Below are 13,405 nucleotides of genomic sequence, written 5' to 3' on the forward strand. Positions count from 1 at the left end.
CTGCGGTTTGTCCCCCAAGGTCGAGCCCCAGGTGATCCAGCAAAGGGAGGTAACAGGGCACCCTCCAGCCCCGGCTTGTCCCTCAGGCTATCCCCAGCAAGGGGACACGTCCTTGTCCTTCCTCCCCTGGTCCAGCCAACGATGGCGGCACTGCCCTTTTGCCACAGGCCAGGCAGGACAGTGACACTGGGACCCAGACAGGACCCTGTGACCTTGCCGTGTCCCTGGTGGCCCTGCCCAGGGCAGGGGACCACAGCGAAGGGGATGCGGGAGCCCCTCATCTAGTGGTGCTGGGTACCACATCCCAGTCCCACGGGATGGATCCAGCATGGTGCTCCAGGAGGCTCATAGACCACCAGAGCTTGCACTAGCCTTGCTGGGGGGGGGGGCGGCCTCGGGCGCCGGGCTTTGCCAGGGGCTGCATGGCCCCCCCATTGCTGCTCCCTGCCTCAGTTTCCCTAGGAACCTGGCAGAGGCACTGCCCCTACCATGGCCTGTCTCTGCCACGGGGCAGTGCCGGGGCAATGCCAGGACCCTGGGGAGGGCAGCAGCTGCAGTGCTGAACGGCTCTCACCAGCCATCCCCATGGCTCTCACGTGCCACACGCCGGCTCTCTGATCCTGGAGGGCTGTGGCCCCAGGGGGCATTCCTGGGAGGTGCTGCCCGGTACAAGCCATGGCAATGCCGGCTACCTGGGAGCAGGAGGCCTCGCAGAGTCATCACGGTGCAGGGGATGATGTCAGGCCTGGCCGCAACAAGGGAGGATGAAAGGGAAGAAGCAGGTCCCCCTTCTGTTTCAGGAAAGAGGCCAGGATGGGGGGAGGACATGTGGGACACGAGTGGGAACGTGGGGCAACCAGCCCCACAGCTTCAGCCCCGTGGGAGCCCTCGGCTGCCAGAGCCAACAGCCGCTCTCCGGTTACAGCCGCGGTGCCGGCGCCTGCCCGAGCCCCTCCAGTGTGCCAGGGGAGCGCTCCTCGCATGGCTGCAGCGGCGGGCATGCAACATTACCCACAATCAATGGATCATTATGCAATAAACAAGAGGAAAGTTGTTTTGCAAATGCGGCTGAGTTATCACTTCACAACACGGGCGGCGAAGCATCTCTCCGCCAGAGCTTAACAAGGATGGATCGGTGTTGGGGGCAGATGGGAGCAGATAGTGAGCCCGCCGCGCTCCCCGCCAGGCAGCAGGCAACACGCCGGGGTCACGGGGGGGGGGAATTTCACAATATTGACTGGGGAGAGCGGGGTAAGGGATGCTTTCAGGGGTCGGCCGGTGCTGGAGCAAAGCCCTGGGAGAGCAGAGGCAGCTGATAAGAGCAGGGGGGAAAGGAGGAGGAGGATGGAAGGTGGGGCTGGTCCCGCCACCCCCAGCCCCTCCCGGACCCCAGCACCTTCTCGGCAGCCTCTGTAGCTCCCGCTAGCCCCGGGGCTCCTGGTGAACCCCAGCACCTCAGGTAAGGGGGTTCCCATGGCAATGGCTGGGAGGGGGACAGGCCTGCAGGGTCCCCCCGCTCAGCAGGACCCCACCGTACCCCCCCACCGAGGAGGGGGTGGTCATGGCTGGGACCCTTTACCCCGAGTACCGGGGGGTTCACACGGCCTTCGTGGGGGTAACAACCCGGGCCTCACCCCATCGTCGCCCATCACCCCGGTACCTCAGCCGGGGCGACCCCCCCTCCCCTCCCCTCCCCTCCTCCCCGCACCCCCGCCGGTGCGTGTGGGTCCCTGCCCGGTGCTGACCGTCCGTGGGGCCGCCCCCCCGCGCTGCCGGTGTTGTTGTTGTGTCTCGGCCCCGGTGCGCGGGGCGGGGCGGGGGGGCGGGCGGTGGCGGGGCCGTACTTAAGGCGGGGGCCGGGCGCGGTGCCCGCCCGGCGGAGCGCGGCCGCGGAGCGCATGGAGCGGCGGCGGTGGGTGCCCCTGGCCCTGCTGGGGCTGGGGCTGTGCTGGGCGGCGCCGCCCCCCCCCGACCGGCACACCGTCTTCTGGAACAGCTCAAACCCTAAGTGAGTGCCGCCCCCTCCCCCCCCCGGAATTCCCCCCCCCGCCCCGGTACCGGGAGCTGGCGGCCCCGAGGGCGCGGACGGCGCCGCTCCCCGCCGGGGCTGGGCGCTCCTCGGCGGCCTTTGTCCGGGGCGGGCGGCGGGGATGGAGTCGCCGTGGGGCTGGCCGTGTGTGTCGGGGGGGCGGGGGGTCGAGCCCGGTGCATGTAACCGCGGTGGGGCCGGTAATGGGGGGGGGCGACGGGGCCGGTGTTGAGTCCCGGCGGGGCGGTCCCGGGGCGCAGCCGGGAGAGCAGTGCGGCCGGTCCAGGTGCGGGCCGGGGGTGGCACCGGGGGGGCCTTTCCGTTCCCAGGGCCGAGCGGGAGCGGGGCCTCTTCCTTCCCCGCGGGGGTGGCGCGGCGCCAGCCCCGGCGCCGGGGCACAGGGAATCGTGTTGACAAACACGGGGCTGGCCACGGCTCCCGCCGCCCGGGCAGGATGTGCGGGGGGGGCTGACCTGGACCGTCCCCCCAGCCCCCTCCCCCACCACCTCATGCCCAGGCACTGGCCCTCGGGACAGGCCGGCTCTGTGGGGTGACCCCATCCCAGATATCAGTCCCCCTCGAGGCTACAGGGCCGTGACCCCCCCTGGTTGTAGGGGTGCCCCTCGGGCACCAGGCCCACTAGACTGTAGGAGCACCCAGGGTGCCCCCTGTGCCAGGTACCAGCCCCCCCCCCAGACTGTAGGGGTGGTCCCTGCTCAGGGCCATGACCTTTAGGTTGTAAGGGTGCCCCCCCGACCTTGGCACCAGCTCCCTAGGTTTTAGGGTTACTGCCCCCTCAGGCTGTAGGGGTGCATTGTGCCCCAGGTGATGCCCCCCCAAGTTGTAGGGGTGCCTCCCCACTAGGTACCAGCCCCCCCCAGGCTGTAGGGGTACCCCTCTGCCCTGGGCCGTGACCCCCAGGCTGTAAGGGTGCGTGTCCCCACACAGGCACCAGTTCTCTAGGTTTTAGGGGTGCCCCCCAGGCACCCTTCTCACTAGGCTTGTAGGGGTGCCCCATACCCCAGCTGATGCTTCCACTGGTTGTAGCGATGCCCCCCCACTAGACACCAGCCCCCACCAGGCTGTAGGAGAGAGTTCCCCCCAGGAGGGACGGGTCCTGTGGAGTTTGAGAACCAGGGCAGGCACCCATGGGGGGAAGTGAGGGGACCTCGAGGAGGCCCCCAGCTGGCTGCCGGTCTGTGTTGTCCCCCCCACGGTTGAGGTGTGGGGAGCAGCAGGCGCTGGAGCCAGGCTGGCTGCCCCACGGGCGAGAGCTGCGACGCTGCCTGGCACCGGCAACATTGGGACGGGTAGGGCATGCGTCCTGGCGGGTCCTCTCCCTGCTCCCCGGCTGCTGGGGCCACGGGGGGCACTGGGAAAGGGGGTGCACTCGCTGTGGGGGGGGCCTTTCCTCTCAAAGCCATCCTGGGCACTGCCGGGCGGACCAAAGCTTGCCCCTCTCAGACTCCGAGGAGCTGCTGGGGGCAGGGGGCTGCTCTCCCTTGGCCTTGACAATGTGGGAGGGATTTGGGGGTGCAGGGGGAGCATCCCCCAGGCCTCTCCCCACTGGAGCTGACCCCGGCCACCCTCCCACCACAGGTTCCTGGGGAGCGACTACACCGTGACAGTGCATCTCAATGATTACCTGGATATTATCTGCCCCCACTACGAGGAGGGGAGCGTGGACCCCAGCACCATGGAGCGCTACACGCTCTACCTGGTGGAGCCTGAGGAGTTCGGGGCCTGCAAGCCCCGTTCCAAGGAGCAGATCCGCTGGGAATGCAACAAACCCAGTGCCCTGCACGGCCCCGAGAAGTTCTCGGAGAAGTTCCAGCGCTTCACCCCCTTCACGCTGGGCAAGGAGTTCAAGGAGGGGCACAGCTACTACTACATCTGTGAGTACCTGGGGGTCCTGCCATGGGGCAGGGGTCCTGCCGTAGGGTTGGAGGTCCTGCCATGGGGCTGGGATCCCCACCGGGCTCCCCCCCCAACTCCTAACCTCCATCTTCTCTCGCAGCCAAGCCCATTCACCACCATGGCGAAGCGTGTCTGAGGCTGAAGGTGATAGTGGCAGGCAAAGGCAGTGAGTATTGCCCAGTGTCCCCCCCCATGGCACCTGTGCCCTCCCCCCCCTTCCTCCCACCCCCATTTCCCGCTCACGGCATCGGTGCCCAACTTGGCCTTTCCGGAGCTGAGTCACGACCGGCCCGTGGCCCCCTGCCAGCCCCCGGGGTGTGGGTGCCTCCAGCTTGGCCACAGAGGTGCCAGTGGCTGCGGGGGGCGGGGGGGAGGGACAGTCCTGGGGAAACCTGGCTGCGGGGGGATCAGGGGGCTGCCCTTCATTGGCCTGACCCCCATGTTTGCTTTGCAGCTCAGGCACCGCCTGCCCCAGTCGCTACCCCGAGGGGGAGGATCCAGGCAGGTAGGTTGGGGGCTGCGGTGGGGCTGAGGCCAGCCACCCTCCTGGTGGGGGGAGAACTGGGTGGCAGCCCTCTCATGGGCTGAGGCTGTGCTGGCGTGGGGCACGGGGACACTGACAGCTCCTTCTCTCCCCACAGATGATGCGGCCGCTCACGTGCTGAGGAGCGTGGGGCAAAACTCGGCGATGCGGGGCAGCAGCCCCTTCACCTTCATCAGCCTCCTCCTGCCCCTCCTGGTGCCGCAGGGGCTGTGAGCCGAGCCCCCCGGGGCCCGGACGGACCAAGGCTGCGGCCACTGGGGACGGAGCCGGGGTGCTGGGGACCCCCATGTCCTCGGGCATACCATGGGGTGGCCAGAGGAAAGGATTTGTCAGTATTACGGGGCCGGAGGGCCCAAAGCTGAGCTGAGTAGCCCAAGCCCTGGGGCCACCCTGGCTCCCCCGGCCCTTGCCGGAGACTGAGTGCCACCAAGGGGCTGCGTGCCCGGACTGGAGGGGTGTGGGGGGCTGGCACCCCTGCCCCAGGAGCTGAGCCCATGGAGGGCCCTTGGGTGTCACTCTCTGCTGTGGGCTCAGACTGTGATGTGTCCCGCAGGCGGGGACGCGGTGCTGGCCCTGTGGCCAGCCAGGTGCCACCAAGTGCCCTGGGGCTGTTGTCCCTCACCGGTTCTGGGAATCTGGATGTGCTCGATTTTGCCTGGCAGCTATGGAGCGGGGCCATGGAACCCCCCCCGACCTTCCCCATCCCTCATCCCACTGCACAGGGGGACAGAGAGAGATGGACCCCCCTCATTCCCTCTGGGGTGCCAGAGGGTCACCCCCCCTGTGTGGGGCACTTTGCGCCTCCCTTCCCCCCCCCCCCCATTTGTACAGCTTTCTACCACGGGAGTTTTTATACAATTGTCTTGAATAAATAACCAAGACCAAACTGAGCACCTGGGGCTGGAGGGGATGACAAGGGGGGGGCCTGTCACACACACGCGCACACCCCCAATCGTGGGGCTGGGCTCTCCTGGCCTTGGAGGGATCTGCAGGAATGGCCCATGTGGGGCATTTATGCTGGTTAATTAATTAATTGGCCAGTGTTTGCACAGGGCTTTGAAGTGGAAAAGTGCCACAGCGGGGCTGGCGCTATCAGTTGTTTTTATCTGGTGACACAAAGCCCTCCCAGGGCCCGGGGGGGGGGGGGGGCGGATTCCCCCCTCCCCCCTGCACCGGGATGAGCTTCCAGACCCCGGGGCTTGGAGGGTGTGGGGGGGGTGGGACACTGAGCCCCCAGGCTAGGCAGGGGAGCCAGCCTGGCTGGAGCCCAGGACCCCCGTGGGGACCCTGGGGAGTTGTGGCCCTGGGAATGGGGGAGGCTAAGGAAAGTGGGATCGTGGGCCTTTGGGGGCATAGGAATGCGGGATCTCCCCCCTGCCCTCCCCCCCCCCCCCCCCGGGGTGTGAGGTCCTGGGGATGCAGAGACCGGGGTCACAGGGATGTGGGACCCCAGGCATGTGGGATCTGGGGGGCGGAGGAATGCGGGGATGTGGGGTCCCGGGGGAGGTGGGTCACAGGGATGTGGGACCCCAGGGAGGTAGGATCTAGGGGGCAGGGGACCCATGCGGAGGCCGCGTCCCAGGGGGGTGGGCTCTCTGCACCGGGGGCCCCGTGGGGTGTCCACCCCGCCGTGGCGTGCTGCCCCATGGGGGCGGCCCCTGCCCATCGCCGCGGTATCGGGGCTGCTCGGCGCCCCGCGGGCTGCCCGCCCGGTGCCCGGCCTTCCCCCGCCCGGTGTGGCGGCCGGTCCCTCCCCGGTAGTGCGTCCCGCCCCGCCCCGCCGCGGGCAGCGCCGCCCCCGCTCCCCGCCGGTGCCCGGTGCCGCGGCCCGGCATGGCCCCGCCGCCGCTGCTGCCCGCCGCCTGCCTGGCCTGCACCCTCGCCATGTTCGGGACCGGCCTGTGAGCGCCGGGAGGCGGCGGGGGCGCGGGGCCGGGGGGGCGGCGGGGCCGGGCCCGGGCCGCAGTGGGGCCGGGGGGGGGGGGCGGAATTGGGGGTGCAACGGGGAGGGCGCCAGAGCACTTCGTCGGGGGGGTGCAACGGGAGCCGTGGGGGCTTATGGGGGATCTGGGGGTGCAATGGGGAGGGCACCAGAGGAGTTCGGGGGGGTGCAATAGGGGCCATGGGGGGGGGTCTGGGGCTGCATTGGGGAGAGCACAGGAGCGGTTCAGGGGGTGAAATGGGGAGAGTCTGGGGGTGCAATGGGGAGGATCAGGGCATGCAATGGGGTCCGTGGAGGGGTTTGGGGGAGCAAGGGGGTTTGCGGGGGTCTGGGGCTGCAATGGGGAGAGCATAGGAGCAGCTCAGGGGGTGCAATCGGGAGGGGGTCTGAGGGTACAATGAGGTCCGGGGGGGGGGGGAGTCTGGGGCTGCAATGGGGAGGGCACAGGAGCAGTTGGGGGTGCAATGGGGTCTATTGGGGGCAAAGGGGGGGGTGTTGAGGGTCCAATGGGGAGCACACTGGGTCTGGTTCAGGGGGTACACTGGGAGAGGAATTGAGGGGTGCAGCGTGGGGCTGGCATTGGGGAGGTGACAAGACAAAGGATGCCAGGGAATGGGGGGGGTCTGGGGGTGGGAGGGCACTGAAGGTGAGAGGCAGTAGTGGGGGACTGGGAGTATTTCAGGGTGCACGTTTGTGGGGGGGTGGTGCCTGCTGGCTGCAAAGATTGTACCCACCCCAGCATAGCACGCCCCCCCCCCCCCCAAGTGGTGCTGGGCACCCAGGAGGCTGCTCCCCCCCCACTCTCCCTAGGTCTGACCTGCGCCAGATGATGGCAACCAAGAGTGTGGAGAACATCCAGTTCCTGCCCTTCCTCACCACCAACGTCAAGTACTGGGGAGGGGAGGAGGGGTCCCATGCACTGGGGGGGTTACATGGTGCTGGGGGCGGGCAGAAGCCCCCAGGCCATGGCAGCTAGAGCCCTTTGCCCTGCAGCAACCTTAGCTGGCTGGGCTACGGCTGCCTGAAGCAGGACTGGACGCTGATCGCCGTCAACGCCATCGGGGCGGCCCTGCAGACCCTCTACATCCTGACGTATCTCTACTACAGCCCCACGAAGGTGGGAGGGCGGCCTGGCTGTGTCAAGGGGGGGGCTCAGGGGGGATGCTCGCCTTGACTGTCCCCTCCTCTCCGATCCAGCGCCCCATGCTGCTGCGAAGCTTGCTGCTCCTGGCTGTGCTGGCCACCGGCTACGGCTACTTCACCCTCCTAATTGCGGATGGGCAGACGCGCCTGGCGCACCTGGGGCTCTTCTGCAGCGTCTTCACCATCAGCATGTACCTCTCGCCGCTGGCTGACCTGGTGCGTGGGGCTGGGGGGAACTGTGGTGGCACTGGGGCTGCCCAGCCTGGGACCAGCCTGACATTTACTTCTACAGGCCAAGATTGTCCGGAGCAAGTCAACGCGCTGCCTGTCCTTCCCCCTGACTGTCACCACCTTTCTGGCCTCCACCAGCTGGACACTTTACGGCCTGCAGCTCCACGACCCCTACATCATGGTGAGCTGGGGCAGTGGGCACCAAGGGATGCTCTCCCATCCCCAACCCATCCTGTCCGATCCCATCCCATCCCAATCCCCATCCCGTTCCATGCCATCTCATCCCGTTCCATCCCAACCCACCCTATCTCATCCTGTACCGTCCCATCTCATCCCATCCTATCCCATCCCATCCCGTCCCGTCCCAATCCCCATCCCGTCTCATGGCATCTCATCCCGTTCCATCCCAACCCATCCCATCCCAGTTCCAATCCCAATCCCATCCCAATCCACATCCCGTTCTATCCCATCCCGTCCCATCCCAATCCCCATCCCGTCCCATGCCATCTCATCCTGTTCCATCCCAACCCACCCTATGTCCTCCTGTACCATCCCATCCCATTGCATCCCATCCCATCCCCATCCCAATCCCCTCCCCATCCCATCCCAATCCCCATCCCCATCCCATCCCATCCCAATCCACATCCCGTTCTATCCCATCCCATCCCAATCCCTATCCCATCCCAATCCCCATCCCGTCCCATGCCATCTCATCCCGTTCCACCCCAACCCACCCTATCTCATCCTGTACCATCCAATCCCATCCCATCCTATCCCAATCCCCATCCCATCCTATCCCAATCCCCATCCCATCCCCATCCCATCCCACCCCATCCCAATCCCCATCCTGTTCTATCGCATCCCATCCCATCCCGTCCCATCCCAATCCCCATCCCATCCCCATCCCGTCCCATGCCATCTCATCCCATTCCACCCTGTCTCCTCCTGTACCGTCCCATCCCCATCCCATCCCAATCCCCATCCCAATTCCCATCCCGTTCTATCCCATCCTATCCCGTCCCAATCCCCACCCATCCCATCCCGTCCCCCCCCGTGGTGTTCAGCTGAGTGGTTGGCATGGGGCCCGCCCCTGTCCGGCATCGTCTGTGTCACACAGCAGAGCCCGTGACTAGGCTCGGCGAGATGAGTATTGATTTTAATTAATTAGATGGTATAAGGCCAATAAATCTCCCCCAGCAACGCCGTGCTGGTGGAGCGGCGGTGGGGGAGTGCAGCAGTGCCATGAGCCGGGTAAATCTGCTCCCTCCCCCCTGCCATGTCCTCCCACAGGTCCCAAACGTGCCGGGGATTGTCACCAGCGTCGTGCGGTTCTGGCTCTTCTGGCGGTACCCGCCGGGCCAGGACAAGCCCTACAGACCCCTGCACACCTGAGGGGGGTCCCGCCGCCCCCCGAGGAAGAAGCCCACGCGCTCGTGGATCAATGAAGGATTCCCCCCCCCCAACTCCCTCCTTGGTCCCCCTTGGCCTATGGCCACCAGCTCCCGGCAGGACCAGGGCCACAGGAGGGCACCTCCTGCCTCTGCCACTGTGGTTCACTAGGGCCAGGTCCCTCCAGCCCTCGGTCCTTTGGTGGTGGTTGGGTTGGTCTCGGTGATGCCTTGGAGTGGTGGGAGCCCCCCACCCCAGTCCCTGGGGACCCCGCCTGTCCCCGGGGACTCCTGGATGGTCTTCCATGCCCACGGTTCTGCCCCAGTGCTGGGCTGGGGCTGCCAGGCAGCCCTGCGTCTCTTTTGTACAAATTTAAGTGCCTTTTAATAAATCAGAGACTCTTCCCAGTGTCTGGTTGTTGTCCCCTCCCTCCTGGTGCAGAGGCCAGGATGGCTTTTGTCCCCACAGGCGCTTTGTCCTCAGGATGGTGGGGGCTCAGCCTGGCACCCCCTGGGCTCCGGCAAACCCTCCTCCAGTAGCACCCACCTTCCAGCAGCGGGGATCAGCCTTGGCCTCAGGAAGGGAGCAGGCATGGGGCTGGGTTGGGGACAGGAGGGGACACCCAGGATGGCAGCACTGCCAGGGGACACTGCTCTGACCCCCTGAGCAGAAGCACAGGGACACCGGTCGTGATGGGGAAAGAGAAGTCTGTTCTGCAGCTTTGACATAGGGCTCACTATGGCCGTGACATCGGCAAACTTATAATCAATTAAAATCCTCGCTTAAACCACACCGATTGAGTGCACACAAATCAGGCGGCCATTGGCATCGACCCAAACTCGATTAACAAATTAACAATGATCCGGAATGAAGCTATCGGGCAAGCGCATCCAGAGGGACAGGCGTGTGTTTGGGTGACCAAATTACACAGCAGCCGCCAGGAATCTTGTGAAAGGAGACACCCCCCCACACACTTCAACCCTCTCCCGGGGTGAGGAGCCCCGTCCCCGCAGCTCTGCCAGTGCGGGCGCGTTCTCCATCCCGGATGACGCAGGCCGGATTAAGGAAGCGGTGACGAGGGCTTTGGCAGAGCCCTGTGCTACAGCTCAGACGCTCGTTTACACCTTGCGACGTGGCCTGGGAAAAAAAAAATAAATCCCTGGGGAGGCAAGAGCAGGGACGGGGCCGAGACGCTGGCGGTGGCTGCGGGGGAAGACGAGCTGCGGCTGCTGGGCTTGCCCGGCATGCTCCGTCTTGCTGCCACCGAGCCGGGGCTCCCCGCGCCAGCACCAGCCGCGCTTGCAGGTGTCTGTGCCGCAGGGGCTGGCCCCGGGGCCACACTCAGTCCCGCAGCAGGGAGGAGCCCACCGTTCTCCCCCCCCCCCCCAGCGCCGGGTGCAGCTCCCAGCCTGGGCCCAGGACTTGGGAAAGGGCAGCTTTCCCCGCTGACGCACTAGGCAGAAACTGGGCTACCAACTGGTCGCCCCAGCTGGCATGTGCCACCAGCGGCTGGCGGGAGTGGCCACGACGCAGCCCCATGCGCGAGGCCAGAGGCAAGCGCGGCGGCTCCCAGGGACGCAAGCGCCCGCAGCGGGCACGTGTCCCTGCAGGGAGACGCTGCTGCCGTCTGCTGCCTGCCCAGCTGCTGGAACACTGTGAGTAGCCCCTGGATGGCCATGAGTAGCCTACGGAGGGCTATGAGTAGCCCCTGGATGGCTGTGAGTAGCCTGCAGAAGGCTGTGAGTAGCCTCTGATTGATCATGAATAGCCCACAGAGGGCCATGAATAGCCCCTGGATGGCCATAAGCAGCTCACAGAAGGCCATGAGTAGCCCACAGAGGGCCGTTGAGTAGCCCATGGAGGACTGCTGTCCCTGCCCTGCACCAAAGCTGCAGTCTGGGCCCCAGAAAGGTGCTGTTTCACCCAATCTGGGATGGTGCCACCCCTCAACCAGCCGCGCACAGCCGACACCGCGGGAGCTGCGCACCCTGCTCGGAGCTGCCATTGTTGCTCAGGAAACAGCTAATTAGTCGCTCCTGCTAATTAGCCCGAGTCCTCCCTCATGATACCAACTGCTCCTTTTTTTTGCAGAAGGATGCACAGCTGATAATTAAAAACAAGAAAGTCCTTTGGCTGGTATGCGAAGAAGCCGGGGAGGCTGCCAGGAAGGCAGGTCCCGGCATGCGTCACCACCAGCCGCACAGCTCTTCCAGCCAGGCCGGCAGTGCCGGCTCTCAGGCCCCACTGGGACGGAGGGGCACCCCCGGATAGGGGGGCACCCCTGGACGGAGGAGGAACCGCAGGACAGAGCCCGGCCAGACCCCCCTCCCAGCCCGCAGCAGGGATGCCTCAGCCGCAGAGCACCCATCGCCCTTCCTGGAGGAGACCGGTGTGGTGCTCCGCTGCGTCTCCCTGCCGCTGCCCACAGAGTTGGGGGGCAGAGGAGCGGGGAGCAGGCCCCTGGCGTGGGCCGAGCCGCCCCAGCAGCCCAGGGGAGACCACAGGCTTTGGGCTTTCTGCATTTTAAAGGCTGCGCCACCTGCTCCACCCAGGCAGCCGCTCTCCTCCATCCCCGGGAACCCAGCCAGTGGGCCGGGATGGGTTCTGGCTCTCCCACCCGAGGGTGAGAACCACATCTGAAGGGCAGCCGGGAAGGCGCCCTGCTCGCCGTGCTCCCCAGCGCCGCGGGGCTGCGGGGCCAGGCCCCATCCTGCCCTCGCCACGCTGCAATCCCTGCCTCTCCCCAGCCCAGCTCTGAGCTGCTGGGAGAGGGAGAGGCCAGGCTGGGACAGGGCGGGCTCCTTGCAGCCTCCTGGGGCTGCGTGGAGACCCCTGTTCTGCACAGAGCCCCCCAGGCACGGCCCGCACCCCAGGGAGAGATGAGCCATTTCCCACTGTCCTGGTTTGAGTGACACAGGATTCATTCCTCTTTCATTTTACTTTTTAGTAAGGTCTCTTCTAACACTTGGGAAAACTGCACTTTTATAAGGCTCTAGTGTCTGAATTTGTGAAAATATTTACTTTACAGCCAGCTCTGGGGTGTGGGTTTCAAGGGCTCTGTATTTTTGAGCTCCCCAGGTGTGGGGATGAGGAGGAGCGAGACCCAGGCACTTGACCCAAGCTGCCAAGGGGGTTATTTCATATCATGAATGGCACAATCAATAGAAATTAGAAAGTTTGCTGAGGAGCGCTCTCTCTCTGAGAACTCCTTGCCCCGGTGCTGGAGCCCTGAGCCCTTCCCTCCCTCCCGAAGCCGCAGCGCTTGCAGGGTCCCACATCGGCTGTCCCTGGGGGGAGTGCACGGCTTCTGCCGGGGGAATGGGCTGGGGACAGTCCTGGTGTATTTTATATTGGTATCGGGATCAATACTGGTTCTTTAGTGTTATTAATGATAATTATTTTGTCTTATTCTAGGAAATCTGTTTATATTTGAACCCTCAGATTTCCTTGTTTTTTCCCTTCCCAGGTGTGGAGGGCTCATCAGGTGACAGAGTAATTGTCTAAATAATAAATTGTGGCTTCCTCAAACACCCACCAGCATGGCTTCCAGCAGCATCCCAGTGTCCTCAGCTGCCTTTGGCCCCCAACCAGGGCAGGAAAGCCCAGGGGAGCCCCAGCAGGCCAGTCTCTTTGCCCACCCTGCCCCTGGCAGCCCCGTACACCACAGGCAGCCACCGTCCCTGGAATTTATTGGGGTCAGAAGCGCAGCCCCCGTCGGCGCAGGTCCTCCCGCGCTGCGCTGATGTGCTCCTGCAGCTCGGCAGCCGCCTCCTCGCAGTCGTTGAAGGTGGCCAGGCGGTAGCCCACGGTGGCCAGGGAGTAGCAGCCGAAGGCCACCAGCAGGTAGACGGGCAGGGGCAGCAGGGCCTGCCGGTACGGGGCGGGCAGCCGCAGCCCCGGCGGCGCCAGCGCCAGCGTGGCCCAAGCCGAGCCCAGCAGGGCGAGCCCGCACAGCCACTGCCCCAGCTTGGTCATGGCGGCCTGCGGGGAGAGGAGCCGTCAGAGCCGGACCGGACCGCGCTCCCCGCCCCCCCCCTCCCCCCCTCGCCCCGCGGCCTCCCGGGCAGGTCCCGGCCCCGAACCCCTCCGGGCCTTCGCCAAGCGGGCACCGGCCCCCGGCTCCCGCCCCCACCTGGATCCGTCCCGGGCCCAGCGCCCGCGCTCCCTCCGTCGCCAATGACGTCACGCCAGCGCGTCGCAGCGCGGGGGC

At 66.0% G+C, this 13,405-nt stretch overlaps 3 protein-coding genes across 3 annotated transcripts; 2 read left to right on the plus strand and 1 right to left on the minus strand.

The window, feature by feature from the left end:
- The first annotated feature begins 1,898 nt into the window (after nucleotides 1-1,898).
- EFNA1 (ephrin A1) lies at nucleotides 1,899-4,703 on the plus strand. The gene is made up of 5 exons (XM_074164554.1): nucleotides 1,899-2,008; nucleotides 3,629-3,924; nucleotides 4,047-4,112; nucleotides 4,401-4,451; nucleotides 4,588-4,703. The coding sequence occupies exons 1-5, from the start codon at nucleotides 1,899-1,901 to the stop codon at nucleotides 4,701-4,703; spliced, it is 639 nt and encodes a 212-aa protein (XP_074020655.1).
- Nucleotides 4,704-6,323: 1,620 nt separating this feature from the next.
- On the plus strand, nucleotides 6,324-9,198 carry SLC50A1 (solute carrier family 50 member 1). Its single transcript, XM_074164558.1, has 6 exons — nucleotides 6,324-6,391; nucleotides 7,243-7,320; nucleotides 7,426-7,549; nucleotides 7,630-7,791; nucleotides 7,868-7,987; nucleotides 9,097-9,198. The coding sequence occupies exons 1-6, from the start codon at nucleotides 6,324-6,326 to the stop codon at nucleotides 9,196-9,198; spliced, it is 654 nt and encodes a 217-aa protein (XP_074020659.1).
- A 2,942-nt stretch (nucleotides 9,199-12,140) lies between these two features.
- Nucleotides 12,141-13,386, minus strand: DPM3 (dolichyl-phosphate mannosyltransferase subunit 3, regulatory). The gene is made up of 2 exons (XM_074164592.1): nucleotides 13,328-13,386; nucleotides 12,141-13,176 (listed from the first exon to the last, which is right to left on the minus strand). The coding sequence occupies exon 2, from the start codon at nucleotides 13,168-13,170 to the stop codon at nucleotides 12,892-12,894; it is 279 nt and encodes a 92-aa protein (XP_074020693.1). The 5' UTR covers nucleotides 13,171-13,176; nucleotides 13,328-13,386; the 3' UTR covers nucleotides 12,141-12,891.
- Nucleotides 13,387-13,405: the final 19 nt, after the last annotated feature.

Source organism: Numenius arquata, chromosome 27 (genome assembly GCF_964106895.1).
Source record: "Numenius arquata chromosome 27, bNumArq3.hap1.1, whole genome shotgun sequence".
NCBI lineage: Eukaryota > Metazoa > Chordata > Aves > Charadriiformes > Scolopacidae > Numenius > Numenius arquata.

Coding starts and splice junctions, on each gene's coding strand:
- DPM3 (XM_074164592.1), bottom strand. CDS start 13,170: ATGACCAAGCTGGGGCAGTGGCTGTGCGGGCTCGCCCTGCTGGGCTCG.
- EFNA1 (XM_074164554.1), top strand. CDS start 1,899: ATGGAGCGGCGGCGGTGGGTGCCCCTGGCCCTGCTGGGGCTGGGGCTG. Junction 2,009..3,628: donor TGGAACAGCTCAAACCCTAA/GTGAGTGCCGCC, acceptor CTCCCACCACAG/GTTCCTGGGGAGCGACTACA. Junction 4,113..4,400: donor GATAGTGGCAGGCAAAGGCA/GTGAGTATTGCC, acceptor TTTGCTTTGCAG/CTCAGGCACCGCCTGCCCCA.
- SLC50A1 (XM_074164558.1), top strand. CDS start 6,324: ATGGCCCCGCCGCCGCTGCTGCCCGCCGCCTGCCTGGCCTGCACCCTC. Junction 6,392..7,242: donor GCCATGTTCGGGACCGGCCT/GTGAGCGCCGGG, acceptor CACTCTCCCTAG/GTCTGACCTGCGCCAGATGA. Junction 7,988..9,096: donor TCCACGACCCCTACATCATG/GTGAGCTGGGGC, acceptor GTCCTCCCACAG/GTCCCAAACGTGCCGGGGAT.